Source organism: Ipomoea nil, unplaced genomic scaffold (genome assembly GCF_001879475.1).
Source record: "Ipomoea nil cultivar Tokyo-kokei standard unplaced genomic scaffold, Asagao_1.1 scaffold0415, whole genome shotgun sequence".
In the NCBI taxonomy this organism is placed as follows: Eukaryota; Viridiplantae; Streptophyta; class Magnoliopsida; order Solanales; family Convolvulaceae; genus Ipomoea; species Ipomoea nil.
In genome coordinates this window covers 256102-271319 of record NW_017616843.1, presented here as the reverse complement: position 1 = coordinate 271319, position 15218 = coordinate 256102, and the positions used below count along the sequence as shown (strand labels likewise).

Genomic DNA, 15218 nt, shown 5'->3' with positions numbered 1-15218 from the left:
TTAACTCTAACGGCGGGCCGTTTCTTTACTTAAAGAAACGGCGTCGTTTTTGACCGCGGTGCACATGCACCGCGGTCTATAATATAACGACTGGGAAATCGAGGCTAGGCTTTAGCACACTTGTTTTGGCCCGTCTAGCTTAAGCCTAATATAGAGCAATATTGGGCCTCTTTTATTCCACCACTAATATACTTGACTCATATAAACAAAACCTGAGGGCCTAGTCCAACTATTTAACCTATTCTCTGTGCCCATATATGAATCTCCAAAACCCTAGGGTTCTCATAGTAACTAGAGGCAGAACAGAGCCAAGAGAGATCTGCAGCTGCTCGCTCTTCGGCGCTCAATCACAGGTACTTTCTACTCTGTTATCTCTATCTTATTGCTCAATCGATTGGCCTCTCGTTCATTAGCCGTAATTCTCTGAGTTCAGATCTGTGAAGATGTATTCTTCTGCTGCAAAAATCCGCAAGGACAAGGACGCTGAGCCAACTGAGTTCGAGGAGTCTGTTGCGCAGGTTTTCTCATTTCCGACACTGGTGAACTGCATGCTTTCTGTTTATTCATTTGCATTTGTAAATCGGTTTTGGAATTTTGTTGTCTCCACAGGCGTTTTTCGATTTGGAAAACACCAATCAAGAGCTCAAGAGTGACTTGAAGGACCTGTACATTAATTCTGCTGTGTAAGTGCCGTTGTGGAGTGCTTAGTGATATTAGTTGGTTTTGTTTTCGATTGTTGACTTTTGTATTTCATTGGTTTTATGCAGGCAAATTGATGTCGCTGGAAACAGGAAAGCTGTTGTTGTTCACGTGCCTTATAGGCTAAGAAAAGCTTTCCGCAAGATTCATGTTAGGCTTGTGAGAGAGCTTGAGAAGAAATTCAGTGGAAAGGTATTTCTATATTATCTTTTTTAATTCTTGGATGTGATTGTTTTGTGTATGCCATTGATGCAGTGATGCTACTTGTGGATATTCTTACATTCTAAACACTTGGGGACTGGCATTCCATTAATTAGCAATATTCATAGAACCTTTTTTATTTTGGCATTAGAGGGAGTTGTTGAGTAATATTACATATAAAGTTGTTGAAGCACAAGTCTTGATGATTATGGTGATTTGGTATGGAGTGTAATGTTAATTGATTCCAAATGGGGAGTCATCAATTGGTGGTATTGCGTTAGATACTAAGCCTAGAGAGTTTAATGTTCTTAGTTCTAAGCCCCAAAGAAATTACTTGGCCACTATTTCCTGGATTGGGCATGAGGAATGTGTATGATAATATGGTACTGATCAGTTAGAAATGTGGCCATTATCTTGTACTCTTTATGGTTCTGATTGATCATCCATTTCAACTCATCAATTGAAAAAGAACACCATATGCATTCTATCTTATATATTTTTCATTTTACTGTAAGTTCCTTAGTTGTGTGCTTCAGCTATTTTGCATCAACACATACAGATGAAAATTGGAATTTGTGTTTAACACTGCATGCATGTGATGGAGTTGAGCAATGATGACAAATGTTTATCCCAGCTCATTATGAGACCTTTTGTAGGTCAGGGAATTTATTTGTTAAACATTAATCTGAGCTTGCATCTTCCTTGTATTTTTTCCAAATGTACTAGATGTCATTCATTATGCTCATATCTATGCATCAGAATGATATTTGTATGTTGCTTAAGTATCAGAATGGTTTCATTCTTATATCTGATATTTTTGTTGTTATTTCTTCTCTTTATAATATTGCTGTCAGGATGTTGTTCTGATTGCCACTAGGAGGATAGCTAGGCCCCCAAAGAGAGGGTCTGCCGTTCAGCGTCCTCGCAGCAGAACACTTACTGCTGTCCATGAAGCCATGTTGGAGGACATTGTTGTTCCAGCTGAGATTGTTGGGAAGCGAGTCCGATACCGCCTTGATGGGTCCAAGATAATGAAGGTGAATATTAAAACAAATGATCAATATATTAAATTATTTTCCCCTCTAATGTTTGTTAAGATGGCTGTGGTTGAGTAATATGATAAGAAAGTATTAATTTCATTATTATGTGTTAGTGATTCTCACTTTAATTGCATGAATGCAGGTCTTCCTTGACCCAAAGCAGAAGAATGACACTGAATACAAGCTAGAGACATATTCTGCTGTTTACAGGAAACTTGCAGGAAAAGATGTCGTCTTTGAGTACCCATTAACAGAAGCTTAAGAGTATGCCCGGCTTATTGTTGTTTATGTCTGTTGAGACTTGAAATTAATGTTTTTATCCTTCAAAATTTTGACATTTGATGGCATTTTTGTTGGTTTAGAATGCAGATTACTCTTGAAGTCTTTTCTGAAACTTCTGTGACTTAATTAATTATTTGCTTGCTATAGTGTGTGAATTAACACAGCCCCTTTTAATGTTTAGGTTCTATACTTTATTTGTATTTAAGCCTGCATGCATGTTGTTTTAAATTTACCCTATTTGTTTCTAAGATGAATGTTTGCTTTATCCAACCAAGTTGTCTTGTATTCGATGGATACCCACCAATTTCTTTATACTGAATTAAGCCAGTCAAAATAGTGTTGGAGGATAATTGAGGTGGTTATTATAAGTTGGTCCAAATTGACCACTGAACTTAACTTGAAAGTGTATTAAGGCTACTGAACAATAAAAAGTACAATACTTGAAATGTATGCAATTTCACTTGATAATAGGTTTCCATCCATTTTGTTTGGCTTATGGGGATTGTGAGTTGGTCTTAATTTTTTTTTTTTCTTTTCTCTTCTTTCTTAAGTGTGTCTTCTCTCCAAGTTATATTTTGAATTTGTCGTCTTTACTTATTATTATTATTATTTGAAAAAATAGCACTTTCGGTCAATTGACTATTGAACATGTTTAGATTTGGTCCATAACTATTAATGTTTTTAAATTAGGTGCATGATTATTTAATTTGTATCACATTTATAGTCCTTGATTATTAATATTTTCAATAAGATTTTTTTTTTTAGTTTTTTTTTTTTTTTTTTGTAATTAAAAATTATTGAAAAATGTCAATTCACCATTCACGTAAGTAATTGGGTTAAATGAGTGTTAACCTGCAAGTAGGTGAAATTGTATATATTTGGGGTGTTCATTGTTTTAATTGCATTTTTTTTTTTCGTTTCAATTTGGACCTTATTCATTATATATATAAGTTGAAAGGAAAACATATTACCAAAATAATTACCAATCATATTGCTATCCAAATATAGTGAATTTGAATTAACACTATTGAAGAAGACTTAATTTTTTGGATCATGTTGAATCATCACATAAAATTAACATTTATAGACTTGAATTGATATAATGAAAATAAATGTGAAAGTGTTGATTAATTGAGATCCTAAAAGTGGATCTAATTTCATTCTCCACGTGCCCTAGCTTGAAGCAATACATTATACTAATTTCATGATGAAGAACAAGTACCTTCCTATATTGAAGGAAGCATAGTACGTGGGTATTGGCTTTGAGACAAAAATTGAGTACTTGAAACTTCAACACATGGTATATGGTCCATTGTAAAATACAAATACAAATTACATTTATGCATTAAATTTGTGTTTCTTTTCCCCCCAAACTTTTACATGGGACCATTGGAGCATGTGTATTGTTAATTCATTGAATTGAATTGTTTTGGTGATTTTGTTGAATGGGTATACTATTATTGTCATGTTTTTTTCTTTAAGTTATTTCTTTATCATTGTCTTCTTTATTCTATTTGCTAAGATGAGCAACAATAATTGGTTATTCTCTATTGAGCAACAGTCATTAGAGGATTTCAAATTGAATAGAGGAAAAGCTTTTAACTTTTGAAGAAATATGAAATCTTTCATTTTCTATGATTTTAATTCAAATTTTTAACCTTCTCAAATGTAATTTTCTATGATTTTAATTCAAAATTGTAACCTTCTCAAATGTAATTTTGAATATGAAACTATGAATGTATGGTTGTAACTATTGGTAAAAATTTGTAACAATTACTATACTAGTGAAATAATGCGTGTTGTACAATAAAAAAAAAAGAGTTAATTCCAACAATGGTTCTCCGACTATGTTGATTTTCCACAATTGATCCTTAACTTTTAATTTGGACAATTTAGACACTTGACTTTCGAATTCTTTCCAATATTAGTCCTTCCGTCAAATGAAGATTTCTTTCCAATATTAGTCCTTCCGTCAAATGAAGGTTAAGTGGATGTTAGTTTGAGGGGTAAAATAGTCATTTCACTTGCTTAGTTTATAATTATCCCTTTCCTGTATATGCGACATTCTTTCCGGTTGCAAACAAGTCCAATCTGCGGGCAATCCTCAACGTCCATGGAAGTTACAACAGAGAAGAAGATGATGAGTGAGTGATGATAAGATGGTTGCTTCCCAGTTGAACCATGAGGATCCTAATGATGATCAGAAGAGATACAAGGGCGGCGGCGAGCCGAGATTGAAAAATCAGAAGAGAAGAACACTGCATGCGGTGAAGAAAACCGCCGGAGCAAAACACTCGTCTCCGCTGGGTTGGTATCAAGGACACAGAGGATGAAGATGGAGAAGGCGAATATTTCCAGTGTTTCTTCTGCTCATCTTGCAAGCTGAAGCCCAGGCTTTCCATGCTGGTCTAAAGTTGAAGAAGCTCCAGAATGATCACCAACTACACTACATGTTGCATGGTTTCTTTCATCCACAATAAACAAGTTGACAGATGGTTATCATAACTCTTGATTTCTTACATGTAGATTCTGAGTAGATCCATGATTCCTCAGAGATGGAAAGTAAGATCCTAAACATCCTAGTTCTATTTTAGTTTAATGAAGGTAGGGCATTACAGCATTTGATTCCACCCCTACATGCATGCATTTTTCATTGAAATAAATTAGTACACTCTGGGTAATTCCAAAAGTTCCAAGTTCAATTTTTTGTCATCCAATAAAAATTTGCTGCTATGGTCTTCACATTTCACACAAATACCTTCGCAAACAGAACATATCATACAGGAACGAGAGTTTTGCTCCTGCGGTTTTCTTCACCGCACAGTGTTCTTCTCTTCTGATTTTTCAATCTCGGCTCGCCGCCCCGCCGTTGTATCTCTTCTGATCATCATTAGGATCGTCGTGGTTCAACTGGGAAGAAACCAGCTTACCAGGAGCCCTCCAATCACTCACTCTATTATTATGCTCATCATCTTCTTCTCTGTAACTTCCATGGATGTTGAAGATTGCCGGCGGATTGGACTTGTTTGCAACCGGGAAGAGTGTCGCATATAATTGACGGAAGGACTATTTGAACTAAGCAAGTGAAATGACTATTTTACCTCTCAAACTAGCATCCACTTAACCTTCATTTGACGGAAGGACTAATATTGGAAAGAATCTAAAAGTCAAATGTCTAAATTGTTCAAATTAAAAGCTAAGGACCAATGGTGGAAAATCAATATAGTCGGAAGACCATTGCTGGAATTAACTCATTAAAAAAATACCAACAGAGAAAAAAATGGCAATTAAATTGCATAATCAAAATAAATATTGAATTATTGTAGTTTCATAATTGATATTTAAATGTTATTTTCATGATTTTGTATCGACTCATTATACTATATTCTAACAAAACATTCACATTGCATTAAGTAATTGAACACTCAAAAGATCTGAACTAAAAGCGAAAATTAAAAGGTATTTATAAAAATACAAGAAAGAAAGCTTGTACAAAATATAAGTCATTAGTATAATTTATTATACCAACACCATTTGTGTTCACATTATAATTTAACAATATTAGCTCTTGTAAGAACTATTAAACCTCATTTTGGATCAAATACACAAGAATTGAAGCATGGGCATTCAAGTTAAAAACTCGCCTTCTCCTTTTTTTTTTTTTTTTTTTTTTTTTGCAAAATTTATTATTTTCTTGCGTTCAAAAACATTTTTGTATTCCTTTTTATAGAAAAGAAAGGAAACTGAAGATGAAACTTCAACCAACATAATTTCACAAAATATAAAGATTAATTTTATGAACAAGATATAGATATTAGGACATTTAGGGGTGGGCATGGAGGGGGATTTAGGATGAATTCACATCCAATCCATTAAAGATGGATTTGAAAATTTTCATTCGCATCTGCATTTGCTAGGGGTGTGAATCCAATCCATTCCGATTCACTAATGGCAAATTCGGTGGATTAGATGCGGATCGAATGTCGAATGTTAAGTTTAAAAAAACACAATAAGTTATAATAAAAGATTTCAAATATTCAAAAATCAAAATCACATTTTTTTTCAAGCATCCCATTAAAATAAACCCAACTAAATATCCAGTTCTAAAAAAATTACAAATAATTAATTTATAATTCAAAGAAATTTAAATGAAAAATCCTCATTCATTTTCAATTCTTCATCTTCGCAAGTAGTTCCAACTTTTGATGATAGGGATCTTGATTAAAAAATCAATAAAATAGCTAGTCGCAAATAATATATATATATATATATATATATATATATATATATATATATATATATATATATATATATATATATATATTTGTCAAACCACGAAGTTTCATGAGCAGACCCTAACTGTAAGCGCCACCTTTAAGCTCGTACCATACTCAGACTAATCTCCGTTCGCACTAGGGCGGCCCAATTAAGGGGCAAAGTGCTGGAAAAGTGCCCTTTAATTCGACGCCAAGTTCACACCCAACTAACGGAGGACCGATTTAGTTTAAAATCTAATAGTTGGAGGACCAATTTGGTTTCAATTAAAAGTCATAGGATCAATTTGAGAAAGGACCATAGTCGGATGACCATTTTGGAAATTTCCTCAATCTAAAATTATAATTGAATTATAATTTTAGAACTTATCGTGCATTACTGAAGAAGTAGGCATGTTCTCACCTGAATGTGTGTATGTGTGTGTGTGTGTGTGTGTGTCTCTCTCTCTCTCTCTCTCTATATATATATATATATATATATATATATATATATATATATATATATATATATATATATATATATATATATATATATATATATATATATATATATATAGGGTCCGGATCAGGTGAGGACCTAATCTTAGGTGAGGACGTGAGGACTAATCTAGACCATTAAATCAGAATGATGTATGACTGAGATTAAAAGGAACAAATCACACGGATTAAGAAAACAAATCCCTTTAAAATATTAAAATATATAAATTTAGGGTAAATCATTCTTATTAAAAGATGTGCATTCCTATACAAAGTGTTGTGCATTCCTATACTGAGTGTTGTGCATTCCTATACTGAGTGTTGTGCATCGATAAATTTATTGTTGTGCATTCAAACCCCGCCAAAAATCATTCAGTGGACATCCCAATGTCCTACGATGCACTAAACTATGTGCTATAATACACAACTCTATAGCCTATAGTACACAACTTACAACACTAGGTTGCACAATCAGCACACACGAATGCACAATCTTACTACCCACGCATTTATACATATACACGACAATCCAAATATAGACAATATTATACTCAAAAGAACGAGCGAAAAAAATAAAAAATGCTAATTAGTTTGCATGGGCGAACACTCAATCAATGATGAAGAAATCGCGGCTCCAAATTGCAACGGAGATGATCCAAGAAAATAGGAAACCAATTTGGCCAAGGATTACACATGCGTTCACACTTTAAAAAAATAGAAAAAGACACTACTACCCACTTTAACAAAAAAGATCAATCCATGTCATCTCAAGAACTCAAATCTGGGTCATCCAAATAAAAATACAAACGCACAAGATTAGTCCGCACGTCCTCACATAAGATTAGGTCCTTACCTGATCCGGATCCTATATATATATATATATATGGAAAGGATCATATGGCTTCCCGCGCGGTTGTGCGGTTGGACGCAAATTAAGCATTAAACTGACGCACTTTAAGTACACAACACACGCACATTTTTTTTGGTGGGGACAACACACACATTAAACACACAAACAAAACACCTTATGAACACTAATCTCACACACATTAAGTACAAAACTCACGCACCTTAAACACAAAACTCATACACCTTAAGTTTCAACAACTACTCACATTAAGAACACAAAAAGAACCCAAATCTCACGCACATTAAGCACATAACTCACGCACCTTAAGCACAAAACTCATGCACCTTAAGTATAATACTCACACACATTAATCACCGCACAAGAACTTAATTATATATATATATATATATATATATATATATATATATATATATATATATATATATATATATATATATATTACACAATAGCTATCTTGGATTTGAACTCAAAACCTAACCATGTGTGGGCAGGGTGGGATCTGATTTGATCTGCAGAATTGCACCATACTAAGGTTAGGATGGGATTGGCTTGAGAATGGAGAGTGTATAGTACTTGCAAAAACAACTGCCCACCAAACACAACCTGCTCATGCTTTTGTCTACACTTCACCATCACTCTTTCTTAGCTTCATGTTCAAGCCTTAATTTTTTCCAACCAAAACATTATAATCCCCTTAGTTTGGTCTTATATTCCTAGTAATAACTTTTATTATTTCAAAGTCAAATCAAACTCTTTATTCACTTTTTTTTTTTTTAAATCATTTTATTTAATAGAATCTTTTAATTATATACATCTCAAAATTAAAGTAAACACTTTGAGTAAATATTTATTATTAATTGAATTAGGCATATGTAAATGAAAAGGATCATTATTTTCATTTTTCTCCATAAATATTTTAATTATGTTTTTTATTAAATGATGATTTTTACAATTTATTTGTTTGTATAAATCTTTAAAATTTATACAAATAATTGTATATGTATCTATATATATATAATCTATGGTGTTGATTGATACCAATATTTCTTGCACAAGGTACATCGGATGCAATGAAGGACATTTGTAAGGACCATGTTCCCATTACCCGAGTATAAACTCCAAAATGTTTTGTATTCACTTTTAGTTGTACTTGATGCATTTGACACCAGTGTTGATCAACACCTTAGAATTTTACGTACTATATATAAAGAACAAATTTACATGGACCAGTATACTTCCATTAAATCATTAATTGAATTAGGTATAAATAAATGAAAAGGGTCATTATTTTCATTTTTTCTCCACAAATATTTTAATGATATTTTTTATTAAATGATGGTCTTTACAATTTATTTGTTTAAAATTTATACAAACAATTGCCTTAACCATTAAACCTTTAGGGGTCGTTTGGTTCACGGAATGTCAGATTACCTTAGGGAATGTTAGATTGCTGGGAATGTTAGATTACTGGGAATCTTAGATTCCTGTGTTTGGTTAAAATTGGTGTATGTTATATAATCATGTTTGGTTTAGGTTTATCTTTTATACACACACTATAATATCTCTAACATAACCAAGGTTATCTTACATAACCTAAGAAATTGAAGGGAATCACATTCCCTTCAAAATCCTATGTGGAGGGAATGTGACATTCCTTGGGAATGTTAGATTCCCTCAGATAATATGAACCAAACATAGGAATCTGAGTTTTGGAATGTTACATTCCCTTGGTTATGTTATATAACCTGAACCAAACGCCCCCTTAATCCCAATAACACTACCAAACTTGCTTTAGCCAAGTCCAACAAAAGTACATGAATTATGACTCAAAACCTAATCCTCCTTACTTCTCCCCTAAACATATATATAAATACCAAATTCGAATATCTTCTAGCATGCACGCACACATTAATATATATGTATCTATATAATCTATGGCGCCTGTTGGTGCCGATACTTCTTACGTGCAATTTAAAAGTTCAGGGTTTATATCCGGCATGTAATGAAGAAAATTTTAAGGATAATGTTCCCATTACACCGATGCAAACTCTAAAATATTTTGTATTCACTTTTACGGGGCGTTTGGTTGGAAAGAAGGAATTACGTGGGAAATGAATTGCAATTCCATGAAAGATGAATTACTGGGAATAAAATGGAAATTTAAATTTCAGTGTTTGGTTTGCATGAATAAAATTACTGGGAATTTCAATTCCAATGTTTGGTATACATAGGAATTGAAAGGGAATAAGTAGTATAAAGTCCAAAATGCTCATTGTACTGTTGTTGTCAGGCATCAATTTTAGGTTAAAAAAAGGGAGGGTAATTTTGTCTCATCATCCCATTTTCTTCCTAAAATCCATGGAATTAAAATCCCAAGGGGGCATGGGATTTTAATTCTATGAAAATGAGGGAATTGCAATTCCTTCCAATAAAACTAAGGAATTTAGTGGCCTTTGAAATTATGTGGAAATTAAGTGAGAATGGAATTTAAATTTCCTCAAACCAAACGCCCGGTTTGTTGCACTTGGTGCATTTGGCACGTGTATGGGTCAGCACTTTAGAATTTTACTATATATAGAACAAATTTACATGAACCAATTTACTTTCATTAAATCTTTTGTATTTGAAATACTTTTACATCTACATCTACAAACCTAATAAGGGCCAATAAAGTTATGCCCCTAACGGTAACTAAAAAAATGTTGGTGTAATTATTTGTTGAAATGAATGGTTCATATTATTTTGATTTTAGAATTTTTTAAATTATTTTTCCTACTTTACCCTCTATTATATCTTTTACTTTTCTTAAATACCATGTGTCCCGTCAGTGTAAACTTTAGTAATGAAATATTTTATTAATTATTTATTATTCTTAACTTACTCATTGATTTTAAGAAGGAAAGTTTTAGGTTCGAACTCCATCACAATCAAAATTGACATAATTGTTAAACATATAAAGTGAATATGTTAGAGTGTATAAAAAAAAATACAATATAAAATTTAATATGAACTTTGGTCAATTAATTAGAACCACACATTGTGCATTGATAAAACGGTACACCTAATTTACAATATATATTCAATACCGATGAGAAATTATGCCTATTATCACTCTCTTTTGGGGAAGGAGGATTTGATTTTGTTTTTGAAGGTGCACTGCGCCAATGCACTAAAATTGCAGTGAAACACATCAGGAGACTAGATTAAATCAAGAATTCATTTCTGACGGAAGTGGCAACAAGAGGAAGCATGAATCATACCAATTAATAGGGTTTTGTGTTGTAAATTATGCTTGAGTATTATTTGATGAGGGTGCTTCCCTCTAAAATCGCTATTACACCAGTTAATTATGAAAAATTATGCCATAGGTCATAGTTATGCATTCTTGAAAATTGAAATATTTAATTTTATGAAAATTTGGATAATCTTGCATTGATATACGCTAGGATATCGAATGATACTTTGATAAATTCTGAAATACTAATTTAAAAAATGCATTGGGCATTGAACTATTCACGCAACACACATGTGGTAACTAGTAATTAATATAAGGTGAAATCAATTAATTTGTGAGCCACTAATAAATTTAAAATAATTACATCACATAAAAAATTATTAAAAAGAATATTTCATTACAAATTAAATCTAAATAACATTACTCAAAAAAAAAATCTAAAGAACATTAATTTTTCCTTCTACTAAAACAACTGATTGAGCTACTGACGATTTACCTCCTCCAACGCTCTTGGGCAGGAGTTCTGAAGGCTTATGATTTATTTAGCATAAGCTGAAAAATGTAATGCATAGAAAGAAGGAAATGTTTAAAAAAAAAAAAAAAAAAACTATTTTGATGATGTAACTCATGGGAGGGTGAAAGGCAACCAATGGTTTAAACTCTGGTCCAATATTATTGGATATATCTCCTGAGATGGGGTCCAGCCAGGGAGCAGAAACCCCAGAAGACCAGTATGCCACGTGGCCCTCTAAAAAAGCTCAAAACTTTTTTTGCTCTTTTCATCAAAACAAATAATAAAATAATACACCCTCCATGCTTAGTAGTATTATTTTTGTAGCCCCCCTTTGTATATATATTATATAAGCACTCACAGTCTCACCCTTACCAATAAGTCATCATCCACTCCATCCCTCCCTTCCCCTCCTGAGAAACTCTCTGCACCAAACTTTCATGGCAGATCACTTCAGGCAGCTATTTCCTCTACTCAACGTGGATCCAAGCATGGAGGTTGCCCAATTCCCAGAGCTAAACCCGAATTTCGGAGACCTTTCGGGCCCGAATTTCCACACCTTAATGGGATTCTCCCAGCAGGACCAGTTTCTCAGTCAAGTGCCTTCTGCTGCAGAATTTTCTCCACAAGAATATGCAGTCAATTCCCTTCATTATGAAGCGAAAACGGGCCACCGGGCCGTGATTTTACCCGAAAATGATGCCCTTGAGACCAAGATGAAGCCTGCAGATTACACCACCATGGAAAGCTGCTCAGCAAACTCTTCTTCACCTGCAGTTTCTGAGATTGGAACTAGGAGAAAACATGTAAGTTTGAATGCCATATATATAATATGATGAACTAACTAACATTCATGGTTTGGAAAAACCAATCTGGTCAACACTTTGCCCTTAATTGGGCTGGTCCGGTGCGAATGAGTATTAATTTGAGTATGATACGGACTTAAAAGTGCCTCCTACAGTTAGGGCATGCTCAAAATACCTCATGACCTGAAAAAAAAAAAAAACATTCATGGTTTAATTTTGTTGGGACTACTGCTTGGAAGGCTGAGTTCGGCGTGACGCTGTAAGAAGGATGTGGTTAAATGGTTAATATCGACCTACTTATGATTATATATTATTTTTGTTACAGAGTGTAGGAAAAGGAAAGAGAAAGAAAAGCAGTGAAGAAGAGGATACAAAACCAATGGAAGTTGTGCATGTAAGAGCCAGAAGAGGGCAGGCCACTGATAGTCACAGTTTAGCAGAAAGGGTCAGTTCAAATCTTTTTGTTTTCTTTTCCCCCATTATTCCCATAATTTTTGCAGATAAATTTGACAATTTTTATTTATTTAAATTCAGGTTAGGAGAGGGAAAATCAATGAGAGACTTAAGTGCTTGCAAGATATTGTACCAGGATGCTATAAGGTAAATATTATAGTTTTATAATTCAATGTTTTTGTTGGTAATTACATAGTCCTATTAATTTTATTATAAATTTAATTTGTTTGTCTTGGGTAATATAAAACTAATCCTAATAATGTCTCCTTAATCAAATTGCAGACAATGGGCATGGCTGTAATGTTGGATGAAATAATCAACTATGTTCAATCGTTGCAAAATCAAGTTGAGGTAAGTCGAGTTAAAACACTATTGTACCATACTAATTTTGTAATTCAGTGATCTCCAAACTCCACAGAATAGGTTTTAAGTTCTATCTTTAATAATTTTAGATCTACTCAAAAAAAAAAAAAAAAAAAAAGAAGTTTGCAAAAGCCAATATGTGTGTTAACAAAAAAAAATTAGTATTATTGTCATTTCTTGACAATATTTCCTTTGGGTTTCAGTTTCTATCAATGAAGCTCACAGAGGCAAGCTCCTATTATGACTTCAACTCAGAAACAGAGATTATAGAAACAATGCAGGTAAAATTTTGCTCATTTTACATTAAATTTTCCTATATCATCCTCGAGAGAGCTGTCCCTAAATGGGGCCCGGGGCCCGACCAAGACTCAGCGGGATTAGTCTAACTTTATTTTATTTCATTTTTGTCAGAGAGCAAAGGCATATGAAGATATGAAAATGCAGAAGCAAGTGAAGGATGGGTATGAAGGGCTCTCAACTTCTAACCCTTTTGACCAGCAGAGCTTTGGGTGCTACCCTTCATTGCCACACAATACCTCATGAGGATTATCCTTTTTTTTTTTTTTTTTTTTTCCTTTTTCTTGAAAGTTCTGATTTTATCAGTCTAAAAATTGTACACTTGCAAATAAATTCAACATACAAAGTGATAAATGACCAATTATTAGCATAGTGCATAATCTCACTCTTTAGTTTTTTTTTTTTACTTCCTGTTGAGGGTACTTAGATATTGAAAATGTTGAGAAAACTAAGTGTAACTCGGTCTTAATTGCCATGTAGTTTGGATTATTGAATACATAAATTTTATCCTTAGCTTTCATTCAATCTTACTATCTGCTAATTAAAATATTTTTTAGAATAATTATCTATTTCTTACGTAGTTACGTGAGTAACTCATAATGATAGATCACTTAATTATGTATGTCATATCGTTGAATAAAAAATTTGATTAAAAGGTTACTCAAGAAAGCATGTGCACGTCCATTCATATAACACGTTAATGAAGTAAACTGTTGGAAGAGCACGTTTAAAAATTAAATTATGTAGCAAAGTAAGTATAGTTTGGTTGATTAAACGAGACATGATTAGATGTATTGTTCCATCTTTGATGATTAATTTGAGACAAGAAAAGATGTTTGCTTCCGTGTGACTAAATGACAATTTAGTAACTACCAAATATTTTTTGACTTTGACAACAAGTTTCAAAATGGCCAAGCAAAACACCCCATTCAATTCTACCATTTTATTTTGCTGTCTTGTTAGTGAATCAATCAATCACAAATTATTATTGCTATTTTTAATTGTGAGATATCCAAACTTTAACCTTAATTAGTTCTTCTTTTCTAAAATACTGCTTACTTAACTAATTAGCTAAGTCCATGCGGACAACCTTAATTAGTTCCTGTATAGAGAGTAGGAGATGGATGCAGATTTTGATGATATTAGAAGACATATCAAGTTGTTTTTCTTGGGGGGTTATAAGTTTTTTTTTTTTTTTTTTTTTTTTTCTGCTTCTTTTGAGGTTTAGTCGGGGAAAGAAAGGTAAAGAGAAATTTTATTATTGAGTTAATACTCTAAATGATCCTCGACTATAATGAGTTTTCTCAATTTCAACTTAAACGACTTCAGTGACCTAATGTAGTCCAAGAATTTTGTGTTTTTGCTCAATTTAGTCCTCCATTTGTTATTCCATTCATTTGGTGTTAAATAGAGGGACAATTAAGTAATTTCAATATTGACATCTCTTTACTCCTAGACATGCGAAGTGCGAAATTCGCTTTCTTTTACGAATTACTCCCAAACTTGCGGATATAAAATTTGATTTGCAAGTATGATCTAGGAGTAATTCATAAAAGAAAGAGAGATTTTGCACTTTGTAGGGCTGACAGTAAAGAGATGTCAATATTGAGATTACTGAATTGTCCCTTTATTTAATGTCAATTGGAATGAATAACAAAAGGAGGACTAAATTGAGCAAAGCTACAAAAATTTAGGACTACATTAGGTCA

The 15218-nt window shown here is 32.9% G+C and overlaps 2 protein-coding genes across 2 annotated transcripts; both read left to right on the top strand.

Annotated features, from left to right (window-relative positions):
* The first annotated feature begins 233 nt into the window (after positions 1–233).
* Positions 234–2402, top strand: LOC109172364 (40S ribosomal protein S7-like). Its single transcript, XM_019321560.1, has 6 exons — positions 234–353; positions 434–518; positions 610–683; positions 768–891; positions 1755–1937; positions 2083–2402. Exons 2-6 carry the CDS (start codon positions 444–446, stop codon positions 2200–2202), a joined length of 576 nt encoding a protein of 191 aa, XP_019177105.1. The 5' UTR covers positions 234–353; positions 434–443; the 3' UTR covers positions 2203–2402.
* A 9523-nt stretch (positions 2403–11925) lies between these two features.
* LOC109172363 (transcription factor BEE 1-like) lies at positions 11926–14013 on the top strand. The gene is made up of 6 exons (XM_019321558.1): positions 11926–12396; positions 12722–12841; positions 12931–12996; positions 13132–13200; positions 13416–13493; positions 13624–14013. Exons 1-6 carry the CDS (start codon positions 12031–12033, stop codon positions 13753–13755), a joined length of 831 nt encoding a protein of 276 aa, XP_019177103.1. The 5' UTR covers positions 11926–12030; the 3' UTR covers positions 13756–14013.
* The last annotated feature ends 1205 nt before the right edge of the window (positions 14014–15218 follow it).